Source organism: Jaculus jaculus, chromosome 9 (assembly GCF_020740685.1).
Source record: "Jaculus jaculus isolate mJacJac1 chromosome 9, mJacJac1.mat.Y.cur, whole genome shotgun sequence".
In the NCBI taxonomy this organism is placed as follows: Eukaryota; Metazoa; Chordata; class Mammalia; order Rodentia; family Dipodidae; genus Jaculus; species Jaculus jaculus.
Window position 1 is genome coordinate 115,310,178 of NC_059110.1, and position 13,372 is coordinate 115,323,549.

The following is a 13,372-nucleotide window of genomic DNA, read 5'->3' on the forward strand; positions in this document are numbered from 1 at the left end:
AGCCAATTTGAGGCCAATCTGGAGCTACAGAGTGAGATTCTGTCTCAAAGGAAAAAGAATATATAGCCAGTCTACCCAAACTCACTCAGGATTCCTAGGGAAGGAATATAGAAAATTAAAAAAAAAAAAAATTAGCTTGGGGGCTGGAGAAATGGCTTAGTTGTTAAGGCACTTGCCTGCAAAGCCAAAGGATCCTGGTTTGATTCTCCAGGACTCACATAAGCCACACAAGGTGGCACATGCATCTGGACTTCATTTGCTGTGGCTGTAGGCCCTGGCACACCAATTCCCTCTCTCTCTTTCTCCCTCCCTCTTTCTCTTTTTCAAATAAATAAATAGGCGCTAGAAAGAAATGGCTTAGTGGTTAAGTGCTTGTCTGTGAAGCCTAAGGACTCCAGTTCGAGGCTCAATTCCCCTAACCCATGTTAGCCAGATGCACAAGGGGGCGCATGCGTCTGGAGTTCGTTTGCAGTGGCTGGTGTGCCCATTCTCTCCTCTATCTGCCTTTCTCTGTCTGTTGCTCTCAAATAAATAAATAAAAATAAAAAAAATGAATAAATAAACTTGGGCGCACGTGTGTTTGTGCATGCTATGGCACACATGTGGAGGTCAGAGGACAACCTCAAGGTGTTTGTGCTCTTCTACCTTCTTTGAGAGGGTCTTTTGCTGCTGCAAACTAACCCTAGTCTTGCTTCAGATTCACAAGCTTCAGATTCCTTTTGCTCTCCTCCCAATGTCCTAGGCACACCGGGATTGAAGAGCCAGGTGAACCACTTTACATCTGGCCTTACATGAGTGTTCTTGGCCCAGGCCTGGCAAGCAAGCACCTTTAACAGCTGAGATACCTGCCCAACTCCAAACCAGGAAAACTTGAAGTAGTATTTCTAGGGATTAACATATTGCAGCTAGAAAGCTCAGATGTACCTGAAAATCACTTTCACCATAATGGGCCATGATCTCACAAATGTTAATATTTACTGTTTGAATGACAGAAAATCTGCATGGTGGGGTGGTTGGTCTAATATGAAACAGCTATACCTACAGAGAAAGATAAACACAACTTGTAATGAGTATACACATTTGCTCCCAAATATTATGAAGTTTGGGATAGATCTTTAGGCAAACAGTAAGAAGACCTATGGTGACCAGTAGGATATGGATCTAAGTGGATTTCATCATCTTTAACAATCCTAGATCTTAAAACATACATAAATTTAAATGAAGTCACTAGCTAATATTGTTGCAATAATGTTGGTTTCTTAGCTTTGACAAAAGAACCACTGTGGGCTGGGGATGTAGCTCAGTGGTTAGGGTGCTTACCCAGCAAGCACAGTCCTAGGATTGATCCCTCTTACTACATAAACCAAGTGTGGGGGCACACTGCTATGTGAACTTGGGAGGTAGAGGCAAGAGGATCAGAAGTTCAAGGTCATCCTGCCCTACATAACAAGTTCATGGACCAGTCTGGGCAACGTGAGATTCTGTCTCTAAAGAAAATAGTAGTCATGTAAGATAACATTAGGCAGAAACTGAAACTGGACAGAAATACTCTCTGTGCTACCCCACCTGTAATAATTCTGTAAACCCAAAATTATTACAAAATAAAAAGTGTACTTAAAATTACATCCCAAGTACAGTGGGATGTGAACAATAATTTTTCTATGATTAAGAAATTTAGGGCTGAAGAGATGGCTTAGAGGTTAAGGTGTTTGCCTACAAAGCCAAAGGGCCCAGGTTCAATTCCCCAGGACCCATATAAGCCAGCTGCACAAGGTGGCACATGCATCTGGAGTTTGTTCAAAAAGTGGCTGGAGGCCCTGGCGTGCCCATTAGCTCTCTCTCTCTGTCCTCTCTCTCAAATAAATAAATAAAAATATTAGTCAGCTGGCTGTGGTGGTGCACACTTTCAATCCCAGCACCCAGGAAGACGAGGATCACTGTGAGTTCAAGGACACCCTGAGACTACACAGTGAATTCTAGGTTAGCCTGGGCTAAAGCAAGACTACCTCAAAAAACCAAAGTAAATAAATAAAGAAATAAAACATTTCAGAAATGAAACCACAAAGAAACATTTTGTTTGTTTCACAAAGAAACATTTTATCTATAGCTCCATCAGGGCAAAAATAAATAGATACATATACCAAAAATAAGATAGTAGATTTAGGCAGCTATTCAAAACCAGACAGTAACATTTCATTGTCTGGTGTATTAGAACTGAAAGTCCTGTCTGTTTTCAGAATGAAGACAGCAACAACAACCCAAAGAAGATGACTGAGCTGGGGACAGGACCTTGTGCCTCATTATCAGGAGATGAACTACGTGAAGATGCACTGACAAAGAAAGCATTTAAGGAAATACACATCTTGAGTGTGTGCCATAGCAACAGAATCCCAGACCCTTGTGCATGAGCTACCATCTCTTACTGAACATAGAAATACTGCAAGGCACACAAGTTCCTAGAAAGACTCAAAGGAAGATTTTACAGCCCCATAGGACTGCGGAGGAAGGGTTGGAGAAGTTTTGTTTTGTTTTTGTTTTTTTTTTGAGGTAGGGTCTCACTTTAGCTCAAGCTGACCTGGAATTCTCTATGTAGTTTCAGGGTGGCCTCGAACTCATGGTGATCCTCCTACCTCTGCCTCCTGAGTGCTGGGATTAAAGGTGTGCACCCCCATGGCCGGCGAGAAGGAGTTTTAACACTAAGTTAGGTAGGGATTACTGACACAGTAATGGAAATGCACTCTGGGAAGACTCCACTCACCACCCCAGCCGGGTCCAAGCACTAAGCTCTCCTTGTAAGTCCCCTGCCAGATGTGCTGACCCTCTAGTGGAAAACTCCCTTGAAGTCATCAATGGTGATGTACATCTTTAAAACCAGTACTCAGGAAGCTGTGGCAGGAGGATTACCATGAGTTGAAAGGCAGACTGGGCTACAGAGTTGAGTTCCAGGGGACTGTGGGGATTGCACTGTGGTTAAAGGTACTTGCTTGCAGTGTGAGTTCCAGGTCAGTCTGGACTAGAGTAAGATCCCACCTCATAACCAAAACAAAACGCTCTGAAGCTCCATGCCCATCTTCATCGCCTAAAAGCCAGGATTACAAACCTGTGCCACCACACATTGCTTTCTAACTGAAAACTTAAACTGCGTCTTCTGAAATGAAGGATGTCTCTTCTTATAAATCACAAAGCACATGAGCTAGGTCTTTGTGATCTAACATTAATGCAATAAATAGGATATCTGGATTTTTGTTCATGGCTTTCTGAAATGAAGGGGTTACCATTCTTCCCCATAACTAACAGCAAGAACTGTGTCTATTTCTCACAGGACCCTCATAGCATCTTCTTGTCAGGTGCTTACTTAGACAATGACATGAATGACTGTCTTGGGTCCTTCTGCAAGGTACATTAGGTGTGAGCAGAGACCCAAGGCTCCCAAACTACTCACAGAGTGATTCACTACATATATACCAAGCAAATATCATAAAATGTTGGCAAGTAGCTCTTTCTTTTCAGAAGGAGATAAAAGGTGAAGGAGGGGAAGAATTTTGCTCAAGATACTGGCATATGGTCAGTATTCCCAACCTGGTCCTGATCTGTTTTGCTGTGGACTTGGCAGGTCCTCAGGCACATAAGAATCCACCAGGAGGGAAGGGGAGCGGCCAGAAGCCTGGTTCCCATGCTGCTCCAGCACAGCTTCCAGCTGGGCCATTTCCTGCTGGAGCTTGATCAGGTTATCCTTCATGGTATCCCTCTGCTGCAAAACATACCAAGAAAGTTACACACTTAGAGGAGCTTGCCATAAAGTGAAAGTATACCACACCAATTAATTTTAGCAAGGGAACTGAAATCACCTCGTATGGGATTATGAGTTCTGGCTGAATACTTTTATTCCAGCCATATTCATGTGATTAATGACCTTGAAATTATTTCAAAATGATGTATGGGGGAGGGGGAATCCACTAGTTCTCCTGAATAACTGGCTTGTTTCATTGTGATGTCCTTTGCAGCTGTTATTTTAAGGATGTGGGAGTAAAATATAATTATGGTACTTGAGTAATATTAATGTTTAAAACTAGCATGAATCTATTAACATTTTCCACAATATTCTTTGGTGAGACTCACAAGGCATTTAGGTCAGTTCACATAAAAATATGTGACTGGCAGTGTGTGGTGGCTCACGCCTTTAATCCCAGTGTTCGCGAGGCAGAGGCAGGAGGATGGCCCTGAGTTCGAGGCCACTCTGAGACTACAGTGAATTCCAGGTCAGCCTGGGCTAGAGCAAGACCCTACCTCAAAAAAACAAGAATTCCAGGTCAGCCTGGGTTAGAGTGGGACCCTACCTTGAAAAACCAAAAAAAAAAAAAAAAAAACAACAAAACAAAACAAAACAAAAAAGGTGACTGAATTACTGAGTGTGTCTGTGCACGCACATGCATGAGATCAACACTCGTGTCTTCCTCTACTATTTTCCACCTTGGAGACAGGGCCTCTCATTGAACCTGGAACTCACCAGATCCCAGGTTCTAGATAAGCTAGCCAGGGACTCTCGCCAGTAGTGAGATTATAGGCACATGCCACCACACCCAGCATTTCACATGGGCACTGGAGATCTGAACTCAGGGCCTCATGCTTGCATAGTAAGCACCTTATCTACTTAGTTTGAAGATAGGGCCATATCCTCTTGGGCTCAAGTTATCCTCTCACCTCAGCATCCCAAGTAACTGGGCCACTGTGCTCAACTCCAAACATCCTTTTTTTTTTTTTTTTAAAAAAAAATATTTTTTTGTTCACTTTTTATTTATTTTTTTATTTGAGAGCGACAGACACAGAGAGACAGATAGAGGGAGAGAGAGAGAATGGGCGCGCCAGGGCTTCCAGCCACTGCAAACGAACTCCAGACGCATGCGCCCCCTTGTGCATCTGGCTAACGTGGGACCTGGGGAACCGAGCCTTGAACCAGGGTCCTTAGGCTTCACAGGCAGGTGCTTAACCGCTAAGCCATCTCTCCAGCCCTCCAAACATCCTTTTTAAAATTAATATTTTATTTATTTGCAAGCAGAGAATGAGACAGAGAAAATGAGAATATGAATGGACACAACAGGGCTTCTAGCCATTGCAAATGCACTCCAGATGCATGTGCAACTTTGTGCATATGGCTTTATGTAGGTACTGGGAAATCAAATCTGGGTCATTAGGCATTGCAGGCAAGCACCTCAACCACTGAGCCATCACTCCAACCCCCACATGTGATTTCATTATTATTTTTTGAGACAGGCGGAGCTTAAACTTGCTGTGTAGCTGAGTATGACCTTGAACTTAATCCTTCTGCCTTTATCTCCTAAGTGCTGGGATTACACGTGTGTGCCACCATGTCTGGATTATATGGTTCTGGGGACTGAGTCCAGGGCTCTGCGTATATGCTAGGCAAACACTACCAAACAAGCTACATCTCTAGCCCTTACATGCTGTCAGGCAGGGTCTCACCACTGAAGCTTTGGCTGGCATTATACGCATGAGCTATGTTTTTTCCACCCCACACAGGGTCTCACTTAGTAGCACAGGTTATCCTTGAAACTCATGGCAATCAGCCTGGCTCGCCTCCCAAGTGCTAAGACAATAGGTGTGAGCATTCACACCCAGCTGTGTGCTTCTTTAATATTTTATTTATTTACTTATTGAAAATGATACAGATAGAATTAAAGAATGGGTACACCAAGGTCTCCAGACACTGCAGACAAACTCCAGACGCATATACAACCTTGTACATCTGGTGCTACATGGGTACTGGGGAACAGAACTCAAGTCCTTAGGCTTTGCAGGCATCTTAAGTGCTGAGCCATCTTTCCAGCCCGGTCTGTGTCCCTGCCTCCCTTCAGTTTTTCCAGGTAGGGTACCACTCTAGTCCAGGCAGATCCAGAATTACTCCCAGGGTGGGCTTGAACTCACGGAAATCCTCCTACCTCTGCATCCCAAGTACTAGGAATAAAGTCATGTGTCACCATGCCTGGCTTCCGATCTGTGGTTTTTAAAACTGATGAAATGTTGAATATTTCCTATGGCATTCTAGGAAGTCTTCAAGGATAGTTCAAGATAACAGGATCTTTTCGGAAATGGGCTCTTATTATTCCATTTCAAAAAGTACTCTGGTGTAAGTTCAAGGTATCTAATAAGCAAAGAACTTTAAACACATAAAGGATTTTCCAAAATGCATATTTCCTCACTATTTTTCGAAGGAACAGTGATGGTTGTCCTCAACCTAGAGGTGGGAAGGAAGAGATGAGGCAGACCGTTTTACCCCCTGCTTTTTTCTTATCTTTGAAAATGACCTTGCACTTTACTAAAAATAAGTTGTCTTCTTTCTGCTGCTACACTAATTTCTTAGTTTTCAGGAGGATTTTACTATCAGAAACTGTATTTTCAGTTTCATAAGTTTCCCCTGCTACTCTAAGACTGGTCTGCTGTTAATGTCTACAGCAAATCCACTGCCACCACATGGTCCTTGTGAGTACTGACATCACTGATGTAAGTACTTAGGTGTTCTGAATGCTAGGTTCCCAGCTGATGGAGAACTGGGAATTAATGCCTCCTGGAGGCAGTGTAATATTGGGGGCGGGTTTATGTATATTACCGCTGGTATCCCCTTACCAGTGTCTGGCACACTCTCTTGTTGCTACGGTCCACCTCATGTTGGTCAAGAGGTAATGTCCACCTCTGCTCATGCCATTGTTTTCCCCTGCCATCATGGAACTTTTGAGTCTGTAAGCCAAAATAAACACTCCCCCCCCCCCCCGCAAAGCTACTCCTGGTGGGATGATTTCTCTAGCAATGAGAACCCGACCACAACAGTTACTATGCCCTGGCCTAGAACTTTTTTTTTTTTAATTCAGTTTATTGATTTATTTTATTTATTTGAAAGAGACAGACAGAGAAAGAGGCAAAATGAGAGCGAGAGAGAATGGGTGCACCAGGGCCTCCAGCCACTGCAAACAAACTACATGTGCCACCTTGTGCATCTGGTTTCCTGGGGAATCGAGCCTCTAACTGCGGTCCTTAGGCTTCACAGGCAAGTGCTTAACTGCTAAGCCATCTCTCAGGCCCTTTTCTTTCTTTCCTGTTTTGTTTCGAGGTAGGATCTCGCTCTAGCCCAGGCTGAGTTGGAATTCAATATGTAGTCTCAGGGTGGAAGAGAACTCACAGCAATCCTCCTACCTCTACCTCCTGAGTGCTGAGATTAAAAGTGCGCATCACCACACCTGACTATGCCTGGTTATCTAGTTAATTTTTTTTTATTTCAAGGGAGGGTCTTGTTCTAGCCCAGGATGACCTGGAATTCACTATGTAGTCTCAGGTTGGCCTCAAACGACTACCTCTGCCACAGGAGTGCTGGGATTAAAGGCATGTGCCACCATGCCTGGCCTTTTTTTTTTTTTTTTTTTGGTTTTTCAAGGTAGGGTCTCACTCTAGCCAAGGCCAGTCTGGCATTTACTCTGTAGTCCCAGGCTGGTCTCAAACTCACAGGGATCCTACCTCTACCTCTTGAGTGCTGGAATTAAAGATGTGCACAACTGGGCTGGAGAGATGGCTTAGCGGTTAAGCGCTTGCCTGTGAAGCCTAAGGACCCCGGTTCAAGGCTCGATTCCCCAGGACCCACGTTAGCCAGATGCACAAGGGGGCGCACGCGTCTGGAGTTCGTTTGCAGTGGCTGGAGGCCCTGGCGCGCCCATTCAATCTCTCTCTCTCTCTATTTGCCTCTCTCTCTCTCTCTCTCTCTCTCTGTCACTCTCAAATAAATAAATAAATATGAACAACAACAAAAAAATTTTAAAAGATGTGCACAACTATGCCCAGCTAATTTCTCATCTTTTGAATTTATCATTATTATTTTTGGTTTTTCAAAGTAGGGTCTCACCCTAGCCCAGGCTGACCTGAAATTTACTATGTAGTCTCAGGGTGGCCTCAAACTCACAGTTATCCTCCTATCTCTGCCTCCCAAGTGATAGGATTAAAGGCATGTGCCATCACGCCTGGCTTTAATTTCTCATCTTTTTATCTTTTTTTTTTTTTTTTTTTTTTGAGGTAAAGTCTCACTCTGGCTCAGGCTGACCTGGAATTCACTATGTAGTCTCAGGGTGGCCTCGAATCCACTGCGATCCTCCTACCTCTGCCTCCAAGTGCTGGGATTAAAGGCGTGCACGACTATGCCCAGCAAATTTCTCATCTTTTAAGATCCAGCTTAAAAGTCTCCTCTGGGGACTGAGGAGATGGCTCTATCAATAAAGGGTTGGTTGGCTGTGCAAGCACGGAGTATCCCCAGAAGCAGGGCAAAATGAGAGGAGAGGTTGTGTGCATGTCATCAGAGTGCAGGAGGCAGAAAAGGGAGTCCCTGGGGCTTATTGGGAGAGACCACGTGAAGAAGAAAGACATCTGATCTTCACACACATAAATATAAATGTGCACATGCACACACACACGTGTACACATGCAGAAAGTCTAGGGCTGGGGAAATGGTTCAGCAGTTAAAGGGACAAGGTGGCAAGAAGCTTTTGTATGACAACATGTACTCTCTCTTAAATAAATTTAAAACAAACAATTTTTTGCTAGGTGTGGTATTGAGACCCTACCTCAAATCCCCTTCAAAAAGAAAAAAAAAATTTTTAATCTCCATTGGAGCCGGGTATGGTGGTACATGCCATTAATCCCAGCACTGGGAAGAGACAGAGGTAGGAGGATCACCATGAGTTTGAGGCCACCCTGAGACTACATAGTGAATTACAGGTCAGCCTGGGCTAGAGTGAGACCCTACCTGGAAAAAAAAGAAAGAAAAGAGAAAGGTCTATGTAATCTAGACTGGTCTCTCAAAGTTTTAACTATCCTGCCTCAGCCTCCTCCATGCTGGAAATGCTGGGTTACAGGTGTGCAACAGCATGTCTGGCCCCTTGAACATTGTCTCCCCAATCCTTAGTAGACAGTAGGTTCTTAGCAAATGTTTAATAAATAAAGGACTCAGTGAACCAATAAAACTAATCAGTCTTTGGTTTTAAAAAGAAGATACTAGGGCTCGAGAATTGGCTTAGTGGTTAAGCACTTGCCTGTGAAGCCAAAGGACCCTGGTTCGAGGCTTGATTTCCCAGGACCCACGTTAGCCAGATGTACAAGGGAGCACAGGTGTCTGGAGTTCGTTTGCAGTGGCTGGAGGCCCTGGCATGCCTATTCTCTCTCTATATCTGCCTCTTTCTCTCTCTGTCACTCTCAAATAAATAAATAAAAATAAAAAGAAGATACTAATGAATTCAAATTAGGCAGTCTATCCGTTGTGTATAAACAGAGGAGAATGATCTCACTTCAATCATAGTGCCTGTTTGCTCCTTTGGATGTAAGGTACCTGTTTTATGTAGATGCTTGATAAAAAAAAAACACTGCAAAATGAATCCTAAACAAATAATAAACACATCTCAGGGAATATCAGGATACAAAAACAATCAAGTAGTTTATTGAATGTCAAATATAATACAGCCTGGCCAAGGCAGATGGAATAAAAAAATTGGAACCTCAAACTTGAGAACACAAGGGGCAGAATTAGGTGGCAGGCATATTGACAAAGCTTCAAATCTGCATCCCGCAAGGATCAGAGGAAGTGCACATGGAGAAAAGGCATCCTAAGTCTTTTCATCATTTTAGTCACCATGGCAATCCCGCAAAAGTAGAGAATAAAGGGGACAAATCAGCTTCAGAATGGACAGTGGTCACAAAGGTTTCCTCGTCATTTTAATGGGTTCAAGGCCTAGAAGGATTTACATTTACTCTGTCCAGAGAATGGCCATCAGACTACAAGTCTATTTGTTGTTTGCCAGTAATGTCAAGATTCAGAAGATTTTAAAAACTGGATACCACCCAGTATTGGCAAAGATACAGGAAAATGAGAACTAACAAATACCACGCAGGGGCCAGAGCACAAATTGGCTTAGTCCTAAATAACAATTTAACAGTAAAACAGATCACAGATCAAAAGTTCTAGGGCTGGAGAGATGGCTTAGCGGTTAAGTGCTTGCCTGTGAAGCCTAAGCACCCTGGTTCGAGGCTCTATTCCCCAGGACCCACGTTAGCCAGATCATCAGGAATGTGGGCAAGTATTTAGTAACTAGGATGTCTACTGCAGTGTTGTGCATAATAGCAAATGGTACCTCTTGCTCTGAAAGTCTTAACATTCAGCAAAAGGCTTGATAAATTACTATATGCCCAAACAACAAAATGCTATACAATAATTAAAAATAAGCCAGGGGCTAGGGAGATGGTTATATGTATGGATAAGCCATTTGCCACATAAGCATGAGTACCTGAGTTTGAATCTTTAGTACCCACATAAAGCCAGACATTGCACTATGCCCACTGAGAGATGGGAAGTAAAGACAGGAGAATTGCCCAAAAGGTTGCAGGCCAGCTAGTCTGGGGTTCATAGTGGTGAACAAGAGACACTGTCTCAAAACAAGGTAGAAGGTGAGGACCAGAATTTAAAGTTGTTCTCTGACCTACACACATGTGCCATGATATGTGTGTGCCCATACTCACAAACATGAATATACACACACACACACACACACACACACACACACACACACACACACACAAAGGTATGTAAGGTGGCATAGCTCAGTGATCTCAGTACTTGGGAGGCAGGAGGATCACAAGTTCAAGGCCAGCCTGTGGTAAAACAGTGAGACTGCCTCAAAAACAAAGTCACTGAAGGGTGAGAGATGGCTCGGCAGTTAAGGTACTTGCTTGCAAAGGCCCCACATTCAATTCCTCATTTCCCACAAAAACGAAGATGTACAAGGTGGTGCATGTGTCTGGAGTTTGTTTACAGTTATTAGAGGCCCTGGTGTACTTGTACTACTCTCTCTATGTCTCGAATCAAAATAAAGTTATTGAGGCTGTGGATACAGCTCTGTAGTACAGTGCTTACGTAGCATGTACAAGGGCCTGAGTTCATTCTTAGAACCACAAATAACAAAATATATTTAAAGTTAAAGGCTATATCATAATGAAAGTATGTAGAATAGCATATGAAGGTTTTTATATCTGTTGATAAGTTTCTTTGAATTAATGACTGTTGTGCCATTAGCTATATGGTGTATGTATATATGTATGCATACATGCATGCATGAATGATATAAATGGTAGTGAGTTCCACTGAGGTACTTTAAACAATCTAATTTGAGGAGACAAGGCATCATATATAACTGCCAATCATTAATTCAAAGAAACTTATCAACAGAGATAAAAATCTAGGATTCTTGGGCTGGAGTGATGGCTTAGCAGTTAAGCGCTTGCCTGTGAAGCCTAAGGACCTTGGTTCGAGGCTCCATTCCCCAGGTCCCACATTAGCCAGATGCACAAGGGGGCGCACGTGTCTGGAGTTCGTTTGCAGTGGCTGGAAGCCCTGGTGCACCCATTCTCTCTCTTTCTCTCTCTCTGCCTCTTTCTCTGTTGCTCTCAAATAAACGAATACAAACAATAAAAACTGTTTAAAAAAAATAAAAATAAAAATAAAATAAAAATCTAGGATTCAGAGCTGGAGAAATGGCTTAGTGGTTAAGGCACTTGCCTGTGAGCCACAGGATCCAGGTTTGATTCTCCAGATCCCACATAAGCCAGATGTACAGGTGGCGCATGCATCTGGTCATTTGCAGTGGCTAGAGGCCCTGGTGCACCCATTCTCTCTCTCACTCTTTTCCTTTCTGTCTCTAATACATAAATAAAATAAAAGATAAATTAAACAAACAAACAAACAAAAATTAATCTAGGACTTGGGCTTGGGAGATAGCTCATTACATGTAGTGCTTGACCTAGCAAGCATGAGGACCTGAGTTTGATGTCTTATAGTCACATAAAATTTCTAGGCATGGTGGTGCACACCTGTATGACACGCAAGGTTGTCTTTCGGTGTTCACATGCATGTGTACATGTGTACCCCTCACACACACTAAAAATATATAAAGAAGCTAGAGAGATGGCCTACCAGATAAAGGTGCTTGCCTGAAAAGCCAAAGGACCTCGGTTCAATTCCCCAGGACCCACATAAGCAAATGTATAAGGTGATGCATACATCTGGAGTTCATCTGCAGTGGCTGAAGGCCCTAGCATGCCCATTCTCTCTCTCAGACTCTTTCCCTCTCTCAAATAAATAAATAAAAATAAAAATATATACAGGATTAAAACCACCAACTGCAAATGACATTACAAACATGTATATATGGTCTTTACCTGAGTGGTTAAAATATCACTTTGTGAGGACAGCACTGAGCAGTCATCAGAGAGGTTTGTTTCACTGTCATACACAGATGCCTCTTCACCTTAAATGATAATAAAAGCAGAGGGTCAGATAGAAAAACAGACTATGGATACTGCAACTTGTAGTATCTGTCCCTTCCCCCTGGCAGGATGTTTTACTTTCACACCACATAAAATGGTCAAATTCCTTGTTCTGGACCACTGGAATTTACTCTCAGATACCCTAACAATAAAAACCAGGAGCAATCCCATCAGGTATTTCACCACAATTAAAAATTCTGTAGCCGGGCGTGGTGACGCATGCCATTAATCCCAGCACTTGAGAGGCAGAGGTAGGAGGCTCACCGTGGGTTCGAGGCTACCCTGAGACTCCATAGTGAATTCCAGGTCAGCCTAGATCAGAGTGAGACCCTACCATGAAAAACAAACAAACAAAAAAACAAAAAAAAAAAAAAATTCTGTGGCAGGGCTGAAGAGATGGCTTAGTGGTTAAGGCATTTGTCTGCAAAGCCAAAGGACCCAGGTTTGATTCCCCAGGACCCACATTAGCCAGATGCACAAGGGGGTACATGCGTCTGGAGGTCATTGCAGTGTCTGGAGGCCCTGGCGTGCCCATTCACTCTCTCTCACCTTCTTTCTTTGTCAAATAAATATTTAAAAAAATTTTGTGACAGGGGCTGAAGATATGGCTCAGCACTTAAGACACTTACCTGTAAAGTCTAACGACCACAGTTCAATTCCCTAGTACTCACATAAAGCCAGATGCACAAAGTGGTGCATCCTCCTCTGTATATCTTCCTCTTTCTCTCTTCAATAAATAAATAAATACATAAATTAAATTTAAAAATTTTCAGGGGACTGGAGAGATGGCTTAGTGGCTTGCCTGAGAAGCATAAGTATCCAGGTCCTATTCCCAAGGACCCATGTAAGCCAGATGTACAAGGGGGTGTATGCATTTGGAGATCATCTGCAGTGGCTAGAGGACCTGGTGTACTCATTCTCTATCTGCCTCTTTCTCATATTAAAAAAAAAATCATGCCGGGCGTGGTGGCGCACGCCTTTAATCCCAGCACTTAGGAGGCAGAGG

General features: G+C 43.1%; 1 protein-coding gene across 2 annotated transcripts in view; it reads right to left on the reverse strand.

Annotated features, from left to right (window-relative positions):
- The window catches only part of Brca1 (BRCA1 DNA repair associated), an 85,197-nt gene that overhangs the window by 31,082 nt on the left and 40,743 nt on the right, over positions 1-13,372 (reverse strand). For both annotated transcript variants that reach the window (XM_045159815.1, XM_045159814.1), the window contains exons 11-12: positions 12,259-12,347; positions 3,580-3,751 (exon numbers count right to left, since the gene is read on the reverse strand). In XM_045159815.1, coding sequence (XP_045015750.1) covers positions 3,580-3,751; positions 12,259-12,347 — 261 coding nt within the window. The remainder of the gene's footprint in view (positions 1-3,579; positions 3,752-12,258; positions 12,348-13,372) is intronic.